The sequence below is a fragment of the Sinohyriopsis cumingii genome, chromosome 6, assembly GCF_028554795.1.
Source record: "Sinohyriopsis cumingii isolate HCF-2022 chromosome 6, ASM2855479v2, whole genome shotgun sequence".
Classification (NCBI taxonomy): domain Eukaryota; kingdom Metazoa; phylum Mollusca; class Bivalvia; order Unionida; family Unionidae; genus Sinohyriopsis; species Sinohyriopsis cumingii.
The window spans coordinates 138,628,379-138,651,144 of NC_142966.1; the positions used below are offsets into that span (position 1 = coordinate 138,628,379).

A 22,766-nucleotide genomic window follows, 5' to 3' on the forward strand; every position below is an offset into this window, starting at 1 on the left:
ACAAATCATTCAAACACATCATACCTTTAAAATTCTTCTCCCCTGGATTCCAAGGTAATCTTGGTTGATCATTATAATTCTTGGGTTCTGGAGAAGATCCTTGGACTCTGGACGGATATTCCGCAGGTCATTGGACATAAAAAGTGGGGCAGCCATGATGGCCCATAAAGCCATCTGAACTTTCTCCTGGTCATAACTCAAGCCATAATTACCAAGTATGATCTAAAATGAAAAATGCATTGTCAGTGAAACAGCAATCAACACAAGGGTGAGAAATAAATCTAAATAAAATCAATATCTGATAATGCATGAAATCCATCAAACGCAAAGTATCCATATGACCGACATCATTTTCCCTCAGGATACTACCCCTTTTCATATTTTGGTCAGACTTAAGCAAACAGGTATGAATCCAGTGTAACTAATTAAAAGAATCGTTATTACTGCAACTGTCTTGTGGAAAAGACTGTCCCTTTGATATACTTTAAAGACACCATGTTGAATTGATGGATGTTCATTGACAAATAAATGATGCCCTATTTTATTGTAACGGTGTTGAAATTATATTGCTGACAATCCAAATACAAATCAAAGCTTTCTCAGAATCTGATCTGGACAATATTGTCAAATCATCAATATTTCATAATAAAAATAACAACTGATAGTTATGTATGTGTAATTTCTATAGGTGGCTGCAGAGGCTTTTGTAAAAGAGTGTAGAAAAGTGTGTTGACTTGTAAAATTGAGTAGGCAAAAATCTGTTTAATTTTTGGGAAACTAAATTGTGATGAAAATGACATTAATACCAACAAAAGGTAGAAAGAAAAAAACTCAACAGGCAAGAGTTCCATTTGACTGGTGATATTTCATGATATTACAATATCAGTAAAGCTATGTGTGAATTAATCTTGATGACAGTTCATATATATATGTGTGTGTGTGTGTGTGTGTGTGTGTGTAAATTTATCTTGACAACAGTTCAAATGTGTAGTAATAATTCAAGTCCGATTCAGCAATGCATCACAGAGGGATTGTTGTTGTTGTCAAGAAAGTAAGAGGAACTAACTTTAGAGAGATGTGAACACTGTCTGGTCAAATTTCTTTAACAAAGATTAATTTCCACGTCTGTTATGTTGTTGCTGTTGTTGTAGGGTTTAACGCCATTTTTCAGCACATGATAGGCTATACATGGTGGCCAGTATTAATGGTGGAGGAAGAACCTGGGAAAACCCCGGAAAGAACCACCGACCCATGAGAAGCTACTTGCAAGCTTTCTCACATACCCACATTGGTCGAATCCGAGACTCGAACCCATGCAGACAGGGGTGAGATGGCAGTGATCTGTAATGGAGAGCACATTAGACCACTCGGCCACTCTGGGCCCTGTCTGTTATGTAAAGCCGTTTCTATTTATTTGTTCTAGCTCATAAAGTACTCACCAGGACTCCTCATCAGGAAACCAAGTTGAGAGCTCTGAACTGAATATACTTGACAGAATTTGAGCCACATAATGACATCCGGTACCCACATAAGTAAATAAATCCACAGAATATACTTGACAGAATATGGTACAGGCATAAAGTGTATACAATGTAATCGCTACCAGCACTTGTTAATCATGATTTCACACGCAAGAGACCAAAAACACAAACTGGACCAAACGTTTTATCACTCGTTCTGCTGTAAACATGGAACCTATATAGGATGGTGTTGGCATGCTTGTTTTTTATTTCTACAGTCCCAGATTTGATTCCATGCTTCAGCACATTCAAGTAAGTCATTTCCCATCCAAGGCCAAAGGTAATAAATATTACCTAAAATATATAAACTCAAAAATTACAAAAAAATCTTAAATAAATAAAGTACAAACATAGAGTATGAAAGCAGAGAATCCAAAAGCTTTACCATGTCTGGGTCATTGAAATTACCAGGCCCTGCCACCACAGTGAAGTTGCCTTTGTCATTAGCATAGAAATCGATAATATTCTTTACACTGTCCCAAGAATCATCTATGTCATCGTAGTTTCTCCAGATGTTACAAAAGTTGGCAATTGTCTGATAGTCTGGCTGAAATAAGAAGAAAAAAACCAACACATGAACAGTGATGAACAACAACAACTGATGCTGTTGATGAGAATATTTCTATGGTGATATCATTTAAAAATTAATTTATTAAAGAAACATTACTTGAATCATTTCAGTTAGTCTGGTGTGAAGAAATCTCAAACATTTCAATAATCATAAACGTAATTTATGTTCATTTATTACTAATACTAATCAAATGTATAGAAGACCTCAAAAGACTTTTCTTACGTATTATTAATTCAAAGTAACATCTTTTATATAAAAATCAATATAGACATTCCGTTTGTCCACACCAAGCCTGAGATCTATATTGAACAAAATATAGACAATCCATTTGTCTACACCAAGTATGAGATCTATATTAAACATAATGCAGCAATCCATTTGTCTACACCAAGTCGGCGATAAATACTGAACATAATGCAGACAATCCCTTTGTCCACACTGACTCCGAGATCTATATTGAATATAATGCAGATAACCCATTTGTGTACACCAAGTATGAGATCTATATTAAACATAATGCAGACAATCCATTAGTCTACACCAAGTCTGAGATCTATATTAAACATAATGCAGACAATCCATTTGTCTACACCAAGTCTGAGATCTATATTAAACATAATGCAGACAATCCATTTGTCTACACCAAGTCTGAGATCTATATTAAACATAATGCAGACAATCCATTTGTCTACACCAAGTCTGAAATCTATATTAAAATAATACAGACGATCCATTTGTTGTTGTTGTTATTGTTGTTGTAGGGTTTAACGCCATTTTTCAGCACACGATAGGCTATACATGGCGGTCAAGGGTCAAAGTATGCAATTCCAAGGTAGACTCCAGATGGGTTCACATATACAGTTTGGACATCTTTCGCATAGAACACTCCAACAAACTTCCCTGTGAACCCCTCAGTTACATTGTAACCCTCTTTCTCTGTGAGACCAAGTGTGGTAAATGGCAGGTCAACCTGTAGAAAAAATAATGAAGGAAACACTACCATCACAATCATAAATACACAGCCATGTGAACAGATTTTGTACGCTATTTAGCCATTACAGTTGTTGTTGTAGGGTTTAACGCCATTTTTCAGCACATGATAGGATATACATGGCGGCCAGTATTAATGGTGGAGGAAGAATCCGGGAAAACCCCGGAAAGAACCACTGATCCACAAGAAGCTACTGGCAAGCTTTCTCACATACCCACATTGGCTGAATCCGAGACTCGAACCCACACAGACAGAGGTAAGATGGCAGTGATCCATAACGGACAGCACTTTTGACCACACGGCCAATCCATTTGTCCACACTGACTCTGAGATCTATATTGAATATAATGCAGACAATCCATTTGTCTACACCAAGTCTGAGATCTCTATTGAACATAATGCAGACAATCCATCTGTCCACACTGACTTTGAGATCTCTATTGAACATAATGCAGACAATCCCTTTGTCCACACTGACTCTGAGATCTATTTAGAACATAATGCAGACAATCCATTTGTCTACACCAAGTCTGAAATCTATATTAAAATAATACAGACAATCCATTTGTCCAGACTGACTCCGAGATCTATATTAAACATAATGCAGACAATCCATTTGTCTACACCAAGTCTGAGATCTATATTAAACATAATGCAGCAATCCATTTGTCTACACCAAGTCTGAGATCTATATTAAACATAATGCAGGCAATCCATTTGTCTACACCAAGTCTGAGATCTATATTAAACATAATGCAGACAATCCATCTGTCCACACTGACTCCAAGATCTATATTAAACATAATGCAGACAATTCATCTGTCCACACTGTCTCTCAGATCTATATTGGACATAATGCAGACAATCCATTTGTCTACACCAAGTCTGAGATCTATATTGAACATAACGCAGGCAATCCATTTGTCTACACGAAGTCTGAGATCTATGTTAAACATAATGCAGACAATCCATTAGTCTACACCAAGTCTGAGATCTATATTAACATAACGCAGGCAATCCATTTGTCTACACCAAGTCCGAGATCTATATTAAACATAATGCAGACAATCCATTTGTCTACACCAAGTCTGAGATCTATATTAAACATAATGCAGACAATCCATTAGTCTACAACAAGTCTGAGATCTATATTAAACATAATGCAGGCAAATCCATTTGTCTACACCAAGTCTGAGATCTATATTAAACATAATGCAGGCAATACATCTGTCTACACCAAGTCTGAGATCTATATTAAACATATGCAGACAATCCATTTGTCTACACCAAGTCTGAGATCTATATTAAACATAATACAGACAATCCATCTGTCCACACTGACTCCGAGATCTATATTAAACATAATGCAGACAATTCATCTGTCCACACTGACTCTGAGATCTATATTGGACATAATGCAGACAATCCATTTGTCTACACCAAGTCTGAGATCTATATTGAACATAACGCAGACAATCCATTTGTCTACACTAAGTCTGAGATCTATATTAAACATAATGCAGGCAATCCATTTGTCTACACCAAGTCTGAGATCTATATTAAACATAATGCAGACAATCCATTTGTCTACACCAAGTCTGAGATTTATATTAAACATAATGCAGGCAATCCATTTGTCTACACTAAGTCTGAGATCTATATTAAACATAATGCAGACAATCCATTTGTTCACAATGACTCCGAGATTTATAATGAATACACTGACTCTGAGATCTACACTGAACATGAGATGTTACTATTCTTCATAGCCACCACTCACTGGAGAATTTTCTTCAGTAAAGGCAAAGTTAAATTATAACAATCCATCGTATACACTGGTGTGGAATTTATCTCACACCAATACAATGATTGATTCTGTAAGACTTCTCCATCTATATGCCAATGCATATGAGAGATTCTGTGAGAATAATCTATCAACACACCAATGCATTTGGAGTTTCTGTGGATGTCTCCATTTCAATCAATGCATATCATGGATTCAGTGGAATTTCTCTATCATACACCAACGCAGCAGTAAGTAGTGTTGGCAATAAATTGTAGTAGCTTTTGCATAGATAACGATTTTGAAATACATATTAATTTTTTAGAAATTCTGAAATCATTTGAAAGAAAATAAAGAGTTCTGTTTAGAACAAAACATTTGCTATGCACAATTATTATTGTTCAAAGGCAGACAAAATGAATCATTTCAAAAATAAAATTTACAGAAAAATTGCAGACATTAATGACATCATTTGCATAATGATGACATCTAAAATAAGTGCACTCATTTGAAATATGTATATCCCACATCCTGCATGACCTTTTTCTCACATCTCACATTTAAACAAATTTAGATAAAACTCAATCCTACTCTAGGGTCAAATGCAAATCAGTATCAAATAACCCAGTATAAAATATTCTCAATCTTTCAACACAAATTACAGCTTTTAGTATCATTACTGATATCAACTATTTTCCATTATTTAATCTAAAAAGTGATACTAATTACAGCATATGAAACCACAGCTGTTCAATTTGTCATGTTCTTTAGCTTGTTATGTGTTGGTTCTACTAAAACACAAAAAGAAAATCAAATATACATAACAATTCCCCCCATAAAAAAAAGAAAGTTTTATATAATATAGCTTTCTGTTTTACCACAGATTAATTATATGAGGTTTTAAAAGAAATAACAGAGGAACTCTTATGAATTATACATGAATTAATATATTTCTATACACAGAAAAGTGCATCTACTATTAAATTATCTTTTCCCTTGATGTGCCTGACGTCAATATTATATTCCTGTTATAACAAACTCTACCTTAACAGTCTTTGATTTTTATTTTTCATCTTGCCGATGAAAGTAAGGGGGTTGTGATCACTAAACACAATAATCGAAGAAGGAGCTAACTAATGTAAACTTCAAAATGTTGTAATGCCAATATCAAAGGCAAACATTCCTTCTCAATTGCGAATAATTTCTTTGGTGTGTATTTAATTTCTTACAAAAATAGCACACTGGATGATGAAAACCATTTCTGTCTTCTTGAATCAATACTGCTCCAAACCCAACATTACTTGCATCAACAGACAGTTTAAATGATTGGTTAAAATTTGGAGCTGTAAGAACTGATGCGCTTTTAAGTATGGCTTTTAACTTATCAAAAGCCTCCTGACTTTTTTCAATCCAAAGAAACTTGTTTTTCTTGCTAAATAATTTTGTCAGGGGTTCAGCAGTTATGGGAAAATTGGAACAAAATTTCTGTTAGTATCCAGCCACACATTATGGTCAACAAGTATTGGTTACCTGACTTAGTCTTAGGTAAGGGACCAACACAATCGACCATTATTCTGCAAAATGGTTCGTCAAATGCTGGAATAGGTTGCAGGTGAGCCTTAGGTATCTTCTGATTGGGTTTTCCTACCAAGTAACAAGTATCATAAGATCTGCAGTATTTACAAACATCACTTTTAATTTTTGTCCAACAGAAGCAATTCAAGATCTTGTGATAAGTCTAATTAATCCCTAAATGACAAGCTTCATAAGCCAGACTAAGAATATCCTGTTTTGGTGGCGCTATACAGTTTCGCATTTTGCATAGGGTTAGGATTTTAAAGAAAAAGAATGTCCCCGGCTTTCCTCACTGGTTATACTGGCTATTTAAAACAGACCTTGTATATCTTAGGTCTAATGCAAAGAACCTTTAATTCCCTTTATTTTGGTGTATGATTGATGGGTGTACTATGGGTTATAGAGTATACAGCTTGGCCTTACTTCAAATGTACACCTTTCAAAAAAGTGCTAGCTCTACTTGGTCATTTTCACTTCCTGAACTTCAGAGGTAAATTGTATAAAAAAGAGCCGATAACTTTTTTTACATTTTACATATTTGGTATTTCATTCATTGCACTTTCAGAAGCTGGTATTGTCTAGTCTGGCAAAATTCATTTTCCCTATTTTAATAGCTGCTATGTATAGTGTACTTTAGACTAATTCAGACTGATTTTTTAACACAAGGGAGCAGTCATTTTAGTTAGCAGTGTGCTTAAATCATGTAAAATTTCCAAAAGTGCAATATCCAAAAGAAATATCATCCACATTACATTAATGTAGCATAGAGATATGCAAACATTCTCTCCACTGTGCATGTTTTAAATGCGAACTACTTCACCTTACACACGTCACCCTCTCAAAAGTACATATTATCTGGTGAGCGCCACCTTTATTGAATTTTGGAACTACAATTTGATAGTTAACTGACCACTCGTCACCAGCAGGTACCTCAGGAGGTCTCAATTTTCTCATAAGAATTCCATTTTTAATGAAATAACAAACAGGTACTTCAGTGACTTCAGTTTCACTAATGGCCCTTTGAAACAAACAGGAGATCTCAGATCTTTTTCCTGTTCGATGACAAGTGATTGTCATTTGTCACTCTGATTAGAATAAAGAGAATGAGTCGTTAAAAGAGGATCACTGTGATCAATACCTCCTGATTGATCCAAACAAGGAGTGAAAGTGACCTCATCAAAAACCTGACCAATACATGTGTTTAGCTAAAGGAACACTTTCCTGATCAACATCATTCTCAAGAGCATTCTTTGCTATAGCTCTAGTAACTGCAAAAGCTGGGTATAAATCAGGGAATTCTTTTTCAATAGGATCGACTTTCTGATCCAAACAAGGTTTGTCAGTTACAGTTGGATTAACCACAACCTTATCTCCAGCTAGGTCATTGCCTAGTAATAAATGAATGTCCTCAACGGGTAAAGTAGAACTTACTCCAACTCTCACAGGTCCTGAGACTAAGTCTGATGACAAATTGACACAATGGAAAGGAACATTAACAAAGCCGCACTCTACTCCCTGAATAAGAACACTTTCATTAGAAGAAGACTTCTCAGAAAAAGGACAAGCACCCAAATTTTCTTTGGTAGATTTAGGTTCTTACAAAACTCAACAAGAAAAAAGTGAAAACAACAACCTTTGTAAGATTTAATAAATAATTTATTTCCCTAGAAAAACAAGGGAAAAATAAGAAAAAGAACATATGGTTCTATGAATCAGATCCAAAAATAATCCAAGAATAATAAAAAAGTCCTAGTAATAAAAAGTCCTAATGAAAATAAGTTCAAAAACATCAACAAAATAAACTTTATTAAATTACATATATATATACCTCTTATAAGTCTGGTCTAACTACAAACAACATAGATCCAGATCTCCTGTCACATAATGTACCCATAGATTAGGGTTTATGTTGTTTGTTCTTCTAATTGTCATGAAACTGTGTATAGTGAAATACCTTTGTATAATATATAAACATAAATATAAATGTTTTTTGTTGCATGTACAGCTTTACCAGGGGATGTATAATTTTAACTGTAACTATTTAAAATACGGAGTTAAGTTTATCCACTGGTTCACATACAAAGTGCAAGCACTGAGAAACCAGATTATCTCAAGTTCTCTGGCCATGGATTTGACTCCAACCAGGGAAATGACAGCCCATATTCTTCCTACTGCCACAATACAGATGAGTTTGTCAGGAATCTGTCCACTTTATGGAAGCAATCTTCATGTGTATTAGTATGTGAAACTGAAAATGTATTCTTCCATTCTATCCATTTTATATGACAAATTTGCTTAATGTATTGGATGTTTCATAATTAATTATAAATGTTCTACAGTCAGACCCATGTCACATAACACCATCATATAACACCATGTTACTAGCGAGAATATTGTTGACTTCAACTTATCCATTTTTATAGCTGAACAGACACATTTAATTCAATCATAGGTTGCATGAGTAGTGTTCGAGTTCTCATAATTCAGGGTAATTATTCTTCCTGAAGACTAATTCATGTACCAACATGGTTATTATAACAATAAATCTCTTAAGTGGCTCTTATGAAATAAATGAAAGAAGTTACTTCATGTGTGTTTATGTGCACTGTATATCACTGCATTCATACTTAACCGTGTTTCATGTATTACATGGTTCAGTGATTGTATTTTCAGCCATTCACAGCAAGTCACCAAACTCTGAGTTATGTGTAACCTGAATTCTGCATTTGATGGTGATGCTATTCAAAGGACAGTTGTGGTTTCCTCAAGGTGAGGGGCCAAAAGTTCTGGTTCAATGTCACTATATGTGTGAAAGTTAATCATACATCCAATAAACTTTATGGCTGCAGAATCAGAAACATCTCCTGTCTTTTGACTAGATGCCACCAGATAAATAACATCATTTCTGAATCAATCTAATTCAAAGTAACTAGATGTGTGAAAATCTAATTCAAAGTAACTCGATGTGTGAAAATTTAATTCACTGTCAATATTTGTGTGAAAATCTAATTCAATGTCAATATTTGTGTGAAAATCTAATTCAATGTCAATATATTTATGAAAATCTAATTTGATGTCAATATATTTGTGAAAATCTGATCCAATGTCAATATCTGTGTGAAAATATAATTCAATGTCATAATATATGTGAAAATCTATTTCGGTGTCAATATTAGTGTGAAAATCTAATTCAGTGTCAATATTTGTGTGAAAATCTAATTCAATATCAATATATGTGTGAAAATCTAATTCAATGTCAATATATTTGAGAAAATCTAATTCAATTACGTGTCGGCTTTGTTTTGATCAACAACTTAGGGAAATGTTTGTTGCATTAAAAAATCAATTAAAAGAGACCTGTGTTGTTTTATCACTTTGAATATGTCTTTTGTATCAAATCAACCAAGGGAGGTACAAAGACAAAATTAAAAGGCATGCAAATCTGAGCATAAGTATTTGTTGTTGTTGTTGTTGGGTTTAACGCCATTTTTCAGCACATGATAGGCCATACATGGCGGCCACTATTAATGGTGGAGGAAGAACCCGGGAAAACCTCGGAAAGAACCACCGACCCACGAGAAGCTACTGGCAAGCTTTCTCACATACCCACATTTGCTGAATCTGAGACTCGAACCTGCGCGGACAGAGGTGAGATGGCAGTGATCCGTAACAGAGAGCGCTTTAGACCACTCGGCCACTCGGGGCCCCCATAAGTATTTGTGGTCACTACCGTTTAATATCAAAATTCATTTTATTTGACCAATCGTAAATGGTTTCACATTTTTATACGGTGGCTGGAGATACAAAATGTTGACCATGTAAAGATCATACAGCTGAGAAATCTGCGGGATTTTGCTCTGAGGCAAATCATGAAGTAATTAAAAAAAATTAACCGATTTTTTCAAAATGTTGAAGTTATATTTGTCAAGTGTGTCACAAATGGCAAGTATTATCGTGTTCAAATTTACATTGTTTTAAATTTGTAGACCCATTAAATTCATGTTGGTAATGATTAACCCTTGTGATTTTTTTCATTTTACTTCTACCACAATCAAATCTATCGTTTGTTCGTTCGACAATGTTTCTTGAAGAGAGTGTTGATCTTTTGTATTAAAAAAACCCATATAATTTGGACCAAACAATAAAACTAGAATGTATCCAATTCAACACACAAATTAGTGATGTAGTACACAGTGTGTGAAGTGGTACACATGTTAAGCAAATGGAAACCATGTGGAATAGTTTTTGATGATCTCCTCAATATACTGTAATTTATCCTAAAATTAATGTTGCTCTATGAGTAAAAAATAAAGTACACTGTTATGAAGAGATATTTGTTCACAGTTAATCTCAGCACGATTATAAACTGAGTATTCAACACTATAACCTGCCAACCCACCCACCACCCCTTTTGCCTTTATGTTGATCCCTTTATTGGTTTTTGCTTTTTTTATAGGTCCCTTGATAACTCGCGCCTCACTTATAGTATGGTCGATGTGCTTGGACCTCGATGTGTGTGAGTTATCGAGGGAGAGGTGTAGCTAGATGTGCAAAAAATCTAATTCAATGTAAAATCAAATTCAAAGTAACAATAAGTGTGAAAAACTAATTCAAAGTAACTATATGTGTGAAAATTAATCATAAATCCATCATACTTGTTGATGAACCATATATCAATTATACTTGTTTATGAATTTCAGGCACTGATCATATCTGCATAGACCCAGATCTGCTTTTGTATTTGTATTACACAATGGAAGATCTGGGTTCATACTGTTTCAAATTGATCTGACTTAAAAGTAAGTATATACGGTATGGCTTTGTGTTTTAACAATGGTACGACATTTTATTTTAACAATGGTGGCTTTCTATTTTAATCATGGTATGACTTTTTATTTTAATATATAATTGAAAATATATACAAACAGGATTCCATTTCAGAAAATCCAAGATGTACTTAATGAGCTTACTGAGAAATGCAATATTTGTAATTTGGGGAATAAATCTCATGATTTTGTTTGATCTGAACATCTGCCTTTTCCATCATATGTTAGAAAAAGACTGTATGTGTAAATAATAATCATTTTGGACTCCCCACCAATCCCCTAAAATCTATGGTTACCATTACATAATAATACCTTTACTGACTTCACAACAATTTAATGATATCATCACCAACAACTACTTAAGCAAAACTCTGAGGCTCCTGAAACCAAATTATTTTAACATTTTTCATTAGAAGTAATTCTATTCATTAGAAATAACATTAAAATCAAAGTAGAGGTATTTCATTGATTGTTCCTTTTTAAAAGACAACACTTCTAAAAGATTTGCATCAAGATTTCTGTACAAGGCATTCTTCCAAATCTCAAAACCATTTCATGTCCTTAGCTTTATGAAAAGTGCTAACCTACCCCCGGAGTTGAATCAAAGATATAAGCTGGCCAGCTGCAGGAATATAAAATGGGTCTCCCTGTTTTGTTCAAGAAAAATCCCATCGCAGGGTAGCCTGAAAAATATAAAAAGAAAATTCCCATCAGAGGGTAGCCTGAAGAATACAAAAGAAAAATCATATCGCAGGGTAGCCTGAAGAATACAAGAAAAATCCCATCACAGGGTAGCCTGAAGAATACAAGAAAAATCACATTGCAGGGTAGTCTGAAGAATACAAGAAAAATCACACTGCAGCATCACCTGAAGAATACAAGAAGAAATAATCCCATCACAAAGTGGACTGAAGATTAAAAAATGAAATATCCCATCACATGTAAGCCTGAAGAATACAACAAAAAAAATCTAATGGCAGGGTAGCCTGAAGAACACAAAAAGAAAAATCCAATTGCAAAGTAGCCTGAAGAATACGAAAAGGAAAATCCCATCGCAGGGTAGCCTGAAGAATACAAAAAGGAAAATTCAATTGCAGGTTAGCCTGAAGAATACAAAAATAAAAATCCCATCGCAGCAGAGCCTGAAGAATAAAAAAAGAAAATTCCTATCACAGGGTAGACTGAAGAATACTGAAAGAAAAATCCAATTGGAGGGTAGCCTCAAGAATATGAAAAGAAAAATCCCATTGTAAGGGTAGCCTGAAGAATACAAAAAGAAAAATCCAATTGGAGGGTAGCCTGAAGAATACGAAAAGAAAAATCCCACTGTAAGGGTAGCCTGAAGAATACAAAAAGAAAAATCCAATTGCAGAGTAGCCTGAAGAATACAATTGGAGGGTAGCCTGAAGAATACGAAAAGAAAAATCCCACTGTAAGGGTAGCCTGAAGAATACAAAAAGAAAAATCCAACTGCAGAGTAGCCTGAAGAATACAAAAGGAAAATTCCATCGTAGGGTAGCCTGAAGGATACAAAAGAAAAATCCCATCGCAGGGTAGCCTGAAGAATACAAAAAGGAAAATTCAATTGCAGGTTAGCCTGAAGAATACAAAAATAAAAATCCCATCGCAGCAGAGCCTGAAGAATAAAAAAAGAAAATTCCTATCACAGGGTAGACTGAAGAATACTAAAAGAAAAATCCAACTGGAGGGTAGCCTCAAGAATATGAAAAGAAAAATCCCATTGTAAGGGTAGCCTGAAGAATACAAAAAGAAAAATCCAATTGGAGGGTAGCCTGAAGAATAAGAAAAGAAAAATCCCATTGTAAGGGTAGCCTGAAGAATACAAAAAGAAAAATCCAATTGCAGAGTAGCCTGAAGAATACAATTGGAGGGTAGCCTGAAGAATACGAAAAGAAAAATCCCATTGTAAGGGTAGCCTGAAGAATACAAAAAGAAAAATCCAATTGCAGAGTAGCCTGAAGAATACAAAAGGAAAATCCCATCGCAGGGTAGCCTGAAGGATACAAAAGAAAAATCCCATCGCAGGGTAGACTGAAGAATACAAAAAGAAAAATCCAATTGGAGGGTAGCCTGAAGAATACAAAAAGAAAAATCCCATTGTAAGGGTAGCCTGAAAAAGAAAAATCCAATGGCAGGGTAGCCCGAAGAATACAAAAGGAAAAATCCAATGGCACAGTAGCCTGAAGAATACAAAAAGAAAAATCCAATGGCAGTGTAGCCTGAAGAATACAAAAAGAAATATTCAATGGCAGCGTAGCCTGAAGAATGCAAAAAGAAAAATCCCATCACAGGGTAACCTGAAGAATACAAAAAGAAAAATCCAATGGCAGGGTAGCCTGAAGAATACAAAAGGAAAAATCCAATGGCACGGTAGCCTGAAGAATACAATAAGAAAAATCCCATTGCAGTGTAGCCTGAAGAATACAAAAAGAAATATTCAATGGCAGGGTAGCCTGAAGAATGCAAAAAGAAAAATGCCATCGCAGTGTAGCCTGAATAATACAAAAAGAAAAATCCCATAGCAGCGTAGCCTGGAGAATACAAAAAGAAAAATCCAATGGCAGGTTAGCCTGAAGAATACAAAAAGAAAAATCCCATTGCAGTGTAGCCTGAAGAATACAAAAAGAAATATTCAATAGCCTGAAGAATACAAAAAGAAAAATCCAATTGGAGGGTAGCCTCAAGAATATGAAAAGAAAAATCCAACTGGAGGGTAGCCTGAAGAATACAAAAGAAAAATTCCATCGCAATGTAGCCTGAAGAATACAAAAGAAAAATCCCATCGCAATGTAGCCTGAAGAATACAAAAAGAAAAATCCCATTGCAGTGTAGCCTGAAGAATACAACAAAAAAGAAAATAATGGTTGGTTGGTTGTTGTGGGGTTTAACGCCATTTTTCAGCACACGATAGGCCATATATGGCGGCCAGTATTAATGGTGGAGGAAGAACCCGGGAAAACCCCGGAAAGAACCACCGACCCACGAGAAGCTACTGGCATGCTTTCTCACATATCTACATTGGCTGAATCTGAGACTCGAACCGGCGCAGACAGAGGTGAGATGGCAGTGATCCGTAACGGCGAACGCTTTAGACCACTCGGCCACTCGGGGCCCCCAGGAAATAATGGCAGGGAAGCCTGAAACATCAGATGATAATGATTTGCTGTATATTTCATAGTAAGAAGCTGAAACATATCAGTGTTATCAACACAGTGGCCATACTGCTTTTATTGTATCTGTCTAAAAAGCGGTACTTTTTGTGTAAGTAAAATCAGATAAGAATTTGAGCCCAGGCAAGTTCTCATTTTTTGTCTTCTAATCTTGAAGAGCACATTCCACAAATAGCTGGACAGTCAATATTATATTAAATGAATAGTATGAATGTGCTGTAAAACTGATTTGAGATACAGGTCTCCCTCAATATAACACCCTTCATTCTAAATTATAATACAATTCTTGTTATCAGGCAAGAATGTTAATGCATCCCATTTCATTAATTAAAATCATATGCATCATTATAAGGCAGTCTCAGTGTAAGGCAGTATACTATGTCTTCAATGCACAGTGTTAATATGAAGGAGTACTGCATAATAGACTTCATTATAAGGCAGTCTCAGTGTAAGGCAGTATACTCTGTCTTCCATGCACAGTGTTAATATGAAGGAGTACTGCATAATAGACTTCATTATAAGGCAGTCTCAGTGTAAGGCAGTATACTCTGTCTTCCTTGCACAGTGTTAATATGAAGGAGTACTGCATAATAGACTTCATTATAAGACAGTCTCAGTGTAAGGCAGTATACTCTGTCTTCCATGCACAGTGTTAATATGAGGGAGTACAGCATAATAGACTTCATTATAATGCAGTCTCAGTTTAAGGCAGTATACTCTGTCTTCCATGCAGTGTTAATATGAGGGAGTACTGCATAATAGACTTCATTATAATGCAGTCTCAGTGTAAAGCAGTATACTGAGATCCATGCACAGTGTTAATATGAGGGAGTACTGCATAATAGACTTCATTATAATGTAGTCTCAGTGTAAGGCAGTATACTCAGATCCATGCACAGTGTTAATATGAGGGAGTACTGCATAATAGACTTCATTATAATACTCAGTGTAAGGCAGTATACTCTGTCTTCCATGCACAGTTAATGAGGGAGTACTGCATAATAGACTTCATTATAATGCAGTCTCACTATAAATTGGTATACTCTATATCCATAAATGCTGTCCATAGGAGTTGTATAGTAAGACTACCTTATAATAAAGTACATAATACAGTATTCCTCATTATAACACTGTGTGTGTAACTAATCTGGATTTTTAACGTAGCTTTTAACCATTTTTCAATCATACCACCATGATGTCTGCAGTGTGGCAGCTTTATAGTGATGTCTAGCACTGGGGCATCATGCCACAGACATGTGGCATCTGTCCCACCCAGTCACATTATCCTGACACCAAGCTGACCAGTCCTAACATCAACCTCTTAATGCTGAGTACCTAGTAAGGAAGCTGCTAGTACCATTTTTTTAAAAGGCTTTAGTATGACTCGGCCAGTGTTTGAACCCACGACCTCCCACATCCAAGGCAGACACTCAAACCACTTAGGCTACTGGATCGGTCTATAATAATGTATATTAGGGAGTTACGTATCATGTACTTTGTTATAATGTAGTATTATGTATCATGTACTTTGTTATAATGTAGTATTATGTATCATGTACTTTGTTATAATGTAGTATTATGTATCATGTACTTTGTTATAATGTAGTATTATGTATCATGTACTTTGTTATAATGTAGTATCACCATAAGCTAGTATACCCAGTTCATATATACAGTGTTATAATGAGAGAGTACTTCAGTATTTAACTGATCATAAGGTAGTCTCACTATACGTTGGTATACTGTCTCCCATATACATCATTACAGTAAGGGAGTAATGTAAAATGTACTTTATCAAAGGAGATCACACTATAGGACAGTATACTCTGGTTTCCACTGACAGCATTATATTGAGGAGTACAGTTTAATGTGCTTTATTATAAGGTGTCTCACTATAGGCTGGTATACCGTCTCCCATATATATCATTATAATGAGTACAGTATAATGTACTTTATTAAATGGTGGTCTCACTATACAACTTTCACGGATAGCTATTTTAAGGTGGTCTCACTATACAATTCTCACGGATAGCTATTTTATGGTGGTCTCACTATACAACTCTCACAGACTGGTATTATATGGTGGTCTCACTATACAACTCTCACAGACAGCTATTATATGGTGGTCTCACTATACAACTCTCATGGACAGTTATTATATGGTGGTCTCACTATACAACTCTCATGGAAAGCTATTATATGGTGGTCTCACTATACAACTCTCAGAGAAAGCTATTTTATGGTTGTCTCACTATACAACTCTCACAGACAGCTATTATATGGTGGTCTCACTATACAACTCTCACAGACAGCTATTATATGGTGGTCTCACTATACAACTCTCATGGAAAGCTATTTTATGGTGGTCTCACTATACAACTCTCACGGACAGCTATTTTATGGTGGTCTCACTATACAACTCTCACAGACAGCTATTATATGGTGGTCTCACTATACAACTCTCACAGACAGCTATTTTATGGTGGTCTCACTATACAACTCTCACAGACAGCTATTTTATGGTGGTCTCACTATACAACTCTCACAGACAGCTATTATATGGTGGTCTCACTATACAACTCTCATGGACAGCATTATGAGGGTTTGCTGTAATCTTTTACAAATGAATAATTTAGCCTGTGGTTGATGGTTTACTCAATCTACCAAGTTTATGAACTACAACAGCTCAGTTGCTACATCACTGGACTTGTAATCCATGGGTTGCAGATTTGACACCTGCCAAAGTCAACCAGGGTTTGGCTGCCTCATCACATCATTGGGAAAGGCACATAGCTGATTCCTTCTATATTATGCATTGAAAGTGCCATTAAAATGCAACCACACCAAACAAATAAATGAAGCCACACAAATAACTGGAGTCAAGTATATGTTATAAAAGCTGCAAGAACTTAATTATTGTAAAAATTGATGCAAAACACATTTTTTTAAAAAATGTCTTATGTATATTTAATTTAATTGTTTGTTTGCTAGTTTTAATTTTTTTACTCCATTACATGTTATTGTAACGAAATTTTGTTTACTGGACTTGATTTTTCAAAATTATTTATTTCACTGATGTAAATACCTAATAACAGAAACATTGTATCTAGTTGCTGACCTTAAAATCAGAGTAAGAATCATTAAGTTGAGTCAGGGTCATACCTGAACAATGTGACATGAGGCACATGTTAATCTGTAAACAAACTTCTATTTTTTCCTGAAGGATGAACTCTTGACCCACATCCAGGAATCTATTTTGCATTTTATTTCATCTTATAACTGATGTTGTGATAAGAATTCTATCAGTTGTGACTTAACACTTGAGACGTCAAGTTGGTTTATGTTGTGTCCAGTTTGGAGCTGAATTTTTATTTTCTTCAAATTATTAAATTCAAGTGATTGTTTTCCCTGGAAATAAAAAAGTGCTCTAAATTAATTCTTGGGCAAAGACATTTACCAGAATTTATATGGAATTCAACAACTGGAATTATAATATATTCTGTGATTCAACAAGAGACTGTTGACACATCCGTACAATGCTGACTATTGCATATGTCATCGCCTTCCATCTTGGATTTTCACTGGAATTTGAACTGTGATTAACTTACAGCTTTTCACTGATAGGACTTGTGTTTATTCTTGGATTACATTTGGATTTAATTGGCAATGCCGTAAGTTTTCTTTTTTCTTATCATTTTTACTTTGTAGTCTAGAAATAAATTATTTGTTAAATTTTACAAAGCTTGTTGTCTTCACTATTTTCTGTTACTTATTTTACTCGTAACAAATGAACTAAACACACTTTAATTCCACCTGTGCTAACAAGCAAACTTTTGTAAGGAATGGATTTTGTGTCAAAACCATCAGAAAATTGGATCTTCAATGATTACAGAAAGATTTTCTTTACCATATGCCATATCAGCGGTATCAGAATAACATCCATCAAGTTTCAGCATGTCAATGCCCCAATCAGCAAACGTCTCGGCATCAAGTTGTAGGTAGAACTCGCTACCTGGGTATCCCCCACATGTCTTTGTACCAAAATCCTCGTATATGCCCAGCTTTAGACCCTTGGAATGAACCTGCAATGTAATATACTCACTCTATTCTAGAAATGAAAATCTGGCATCAAAATTCTCCCCTCCATTTGAACAAAAATGTGATTTCTAAACATGGGGGAATTTAACAAAGAAAGAAAGGTTTGTCATGTTAATGCATTGAATCATTTTCAGTCATTTGAATGAATTTTGGAATCAATTAACAAGAAATCAATTAAAAAGAATCCTAAAATTGGACAAGAATGGACTCTGGATATATTGGCTGCAATAAATGTCCCTTACAGTCAGCACTAACTGATTATTCCAAAACATGAGACTTAAATCAGGAAAGCAATTTAACTGAATGGCTAATATATTAAATTATGTACTGGACAAAATCAAGTATCTAATTACAACATCTTCTTGTTCTATACAAATTCATTTCAAATCCTCATACTTCTGTTTTTACTTTTAAAGCCAGTGTTTGTAACAATTCTATAAAGTTCTCATTTACGAAAACAAGGCTGTGAAAAATCTTACCCACATTTAAGATTTTCATACAAAAGCACAAAAAAATCCATGCATTATTTTCTTAACAATTTATTTATAATTCAGGATCAGTGACTTAAATTTGTACTTGTCCATCACAATTTTCAACATCTCCCAGGCCAGACAAAAATTCCTTTCTTGCCACAAAAGAAAAGACTTTACTTTGCAATCTTGGTTGGATTTCCATGAATAATTCTATCAATCATAAACTTCAAGAGAACATAAAATATCAGTGAAAGTAGCAAGGGCATTAAATTTTAGTAATGTTTTATCTTCACTAAATTTTGTTATGTAAAGATTTGAAAAATGAATACTTTAACAACTACAAGTTCATACAGGTCTTTGTTACCAGTGGTATGTATTAGTAGCCATATGATACAAAAGACATAACACCGATGAGTCAAAAGATGGTTTGCTTTGGTCTGTAATACCGATGAGTCAAAAGATGGTTTGCTTTGGTATTTTGATAAAAAGACATAACACCGATGAGTCAAAAGATGGTTTGCTTTAGTATTTTGATAAAATGACATAACACCGATGAGTCAAAAGATGGTTTGCTTTGGTCTTTTGATACAAAAGACATAAGACCAATGAGTCAAAAGATGGTTTGCTTTGGTATCTTGATACAAAAGACGTAATACCAATGAGTCAAAAGATGGTTTGCTTTGCTATTTTGATACAAAAGACATAATACTGAGGAGTCAAAGATGGTTTGCTTTGGTATTTTCCTGCACAGCAACTCAAGTATTAGTAGATTAATGAAGTAAAGATCCATGCCCAAGGACATGCCATTATAGCTGACCTGAGCTGATCTAATGGTAGGATTTGAAATTTTGAAATTACATCCTTTCTGACACAAGTCTACATCACTGAATTTCACCAAGATTATCAACAAACTGACTTGTCATTGTCACTTTAAAGAAACAATGTCACTGATGATTTATCTATAAAATTGTAACAACCCTCAAAGTCTGCAGCAATTCACATAATATATACTTTTATAATCCCTTGTATCACAGGGCTCGAAATTAAGACAAATTTCTTTGTAGCCAGAAGGACTAGTATACTGAGAAATTTACTAGTCCTGCCAAATCTTTACTAGTCCTGTCCACTAAACAATGTCACACACTTGTTTTGAGATTAACAACAATTTTATTTCATAAATAGCATTATCATATGAAATACAGAAGTACAGAAGTATAAATCCTGCTTCAAATCATCAATCAGTCAATTCACATTTCTTGTCTCTCAAGATAACCTGGATCCAATTTCAGAAAGGGAACCAGGTGTCCTTTCTCGTCCTCTACCTGCACTCAGGGTCCATATGGGGTTTGTTCTTGTCTCCTTACCCATCTCAGTAAAACATTGCAGTGCAATGGTGATCACCTTCAGGATCCCTTCTGCCTTCTCTACAATATCAATTGCCGGGAACGATTATTTAATCTCTCCTCCTTTGTGAATTTTAATATATACAATTTCCTCCTCCTAAATTGGAGTTTCAGTACAACCGTCACACACTACTGCAAGAAACATTGTTTCATTCACACCTTTGACAAATTTCTGCATTTCATTTTAACCATGTAGTGAGTAAATGTAACAACCTGTTTATCATTCTTGTAAGTCTCTCAAACATCAACTCTTTTCATCTCATCCATCTAACATACTGATATAAAATCAGTGATGGGTCTTTTGTTCTTTATGATACATGTGCATTTTAAACAAATTAATGCGCTGGTCAAACACATTCCGATTTAAACTTTCCAAGATCCTCCCAGCGGTTGAGTCTTCTGGTGGTATCTGCATAGCTGCTTTTCTCTCTGAACTCTCTGTGTTGCCCACATCTTTCAGTAATGTTTACCGATTCAATTTTAAAGTTCGAACAACCGGCAACAAAACTGGATGTTTTCTCTGTGTTTGTTTTTGTGAATTCTGTACACCAGTTAGACTGCATAACGTTCTTTTCCTGATCATAATTCATTCATTCCCTCTCTTTTGTCCATGTCTTCTGAAACATTCGATTATGCTTTTTCCTATCGTAAGAATTATTTCTGTCTTTCATGTCATTGTCATTAAACTTTTGCTTTTTTTCCGGTGGCTAAACACTTTCTATAAAACGCCACATTTTGCGTTTTATGAGGGAATTGTGCGTCATGTTAGAATATGCGATGTTACTGTATAGCTGATGTGAATTAGTTATAGTGAGAAAAGGAATGGCAGTGTCCTTTATATCAGAAAGTCAGAGCAAGAAACACATTTTAAAACGCGTGCCTTTGCTCCAACTTCCATTAAAATGAAATGGCCTGTCCCTAATAAAGACTTGATTTCAGCGCATGTTCTGCAGGATCAAAGCAGTGGCTATTGTAAACACTGTTATAAAATATTAGCATCAGAAGACAAGGTTAGTTTCAGCTTGGAAAAGGTGTGTTCCCATTGAACAAATCCATCTGACTCGTTGCGTTGTATTTAACAATTCCAATTACAGTCTCATCATTAATAGCTTAAGTTTGGTAATTTTTCCTAATTAATCGGGCCTCAATGTATTGCTGAAATTAATAATAAGGTGGAAAATTTTCAAATCTTAGATGCCCATGCTCAGAGATTTTAATTCCCATCAAATATACGGCATTCTGCTTGGATATCTTCACGTGTATCCAATTATTTGTTCATTCTTGTAAGGGAAAAAATGTAAAAACTATTCTAATCGTCATAGAAAACGTTGTTGTATGGAAAGGATGTGTCAAGGAAGTAATCGTATTAAATTGATCTAATTCTTATAATTATTTTGATGCAAATGTAAAGTATGCAGTTTTCTGATTGTGACTTTGGAGTGTTTGGCAAGCGAGCCAAATTTTTTTTTACAAAATTACACAAGCAAACATGCAAACTAATTTCTCTGAATAGTTTTTGCCATGTTCTTTTGTGTGGTTTACCCCTTTGTAGTTTGTCACTGTGGTCGATTAAATAAAGTGTGATACGACGTCATTTTTCATTTAATTTGGTATCAGATTAATTAGGATCAATTACCCAAGTCCTGTTGTTAATGACAGGACCATAATTGGCACTGTTAAGCAAATTACACAAAATCGGATGGCTTCTAATGCATGTTTTTGAGCCAGAAATTGACTTCATCTAATCATGCTAATATTTTATGACTCTGTTTACAATGGTCATTGCTTTGATTCTATAGAACATCTTTATTAGGGAATGGCAAAAACCAAATGCTGACTATTGATAACCGAAACTTACTAGCCCGTCGGACTGTTAACATTATGAAAGTTACTAGTCCGACAGGAAATCTACTAGCCTCGGGTTAGCGGACTACCACTAATTTCAAGCCCTGTGTCATGATAAAGTGATTACACTTTATAGCTGTGTCTTGCATTGCTGCTCAAATCAGTTTTGATATGACAGGTTCAACCACCAAACACAATAAAAAATTGTTTTCTTTTCACTGTAAGTAAGTTGCTAAATTGTCATTAATATTCTGAAACTAAAAGTTTATTAAAATCTAATGACGCATTAAATATTTTGATATACAGTTGTTAGAAACTATATAGACCATGGCACATATCTAATCTATTATTTTTACAGGAACTATAATATTCACCATGGCTGTGATCCAATTTATTATTGCTTTTTAGAGGAAATGCAGGATTAACACATTAACCCCTAAAGGTTTTTGTCGTTTTTGCCTGAAATTAGAGTAGGAATCACATTTTGAAA

General features: G+C 34.8%; 1 protein-coding gene across 2 annotated transcripts in view; it reads right to left on the reverse strand.

Moving 5' to 3' along the window:
* LOC149798093 (alpha-N-acetylgalactosaminidase-like) overlaps nucleotides 1-22,766 on the reverse strand; it is a 45,959-nt gene that overhangs the window by 5,983 nt on the left and 17,210 nt on the right. For both annotated transcript variants that reach the window (XM_089963182.1, XM_089963183.1), the window contains exons 4-7: nucleotides 18,365-18,539; nucleotides 11,855-11,949; nucleotides 1,906-2,067; nucleotides 25-222 (exon numbers count right to left, since the gene is read on the reverse strand). In XM_089963182.1, coding sequence (XP_089819308.1) covers nucleotides 25-222; nucleotides 1,906-2,067; nucleotides 11,855-11,949; nucleotides 18,365-18,539 — 630 coding nt within the window. The remainder of the gene's footprint in view (nucleotides 1-24; nucleotides 223-1,905; nucleotides 2,068-11,854; nucleotides 11,950-18,364; nucleotides 18,540-22,766) is intronic.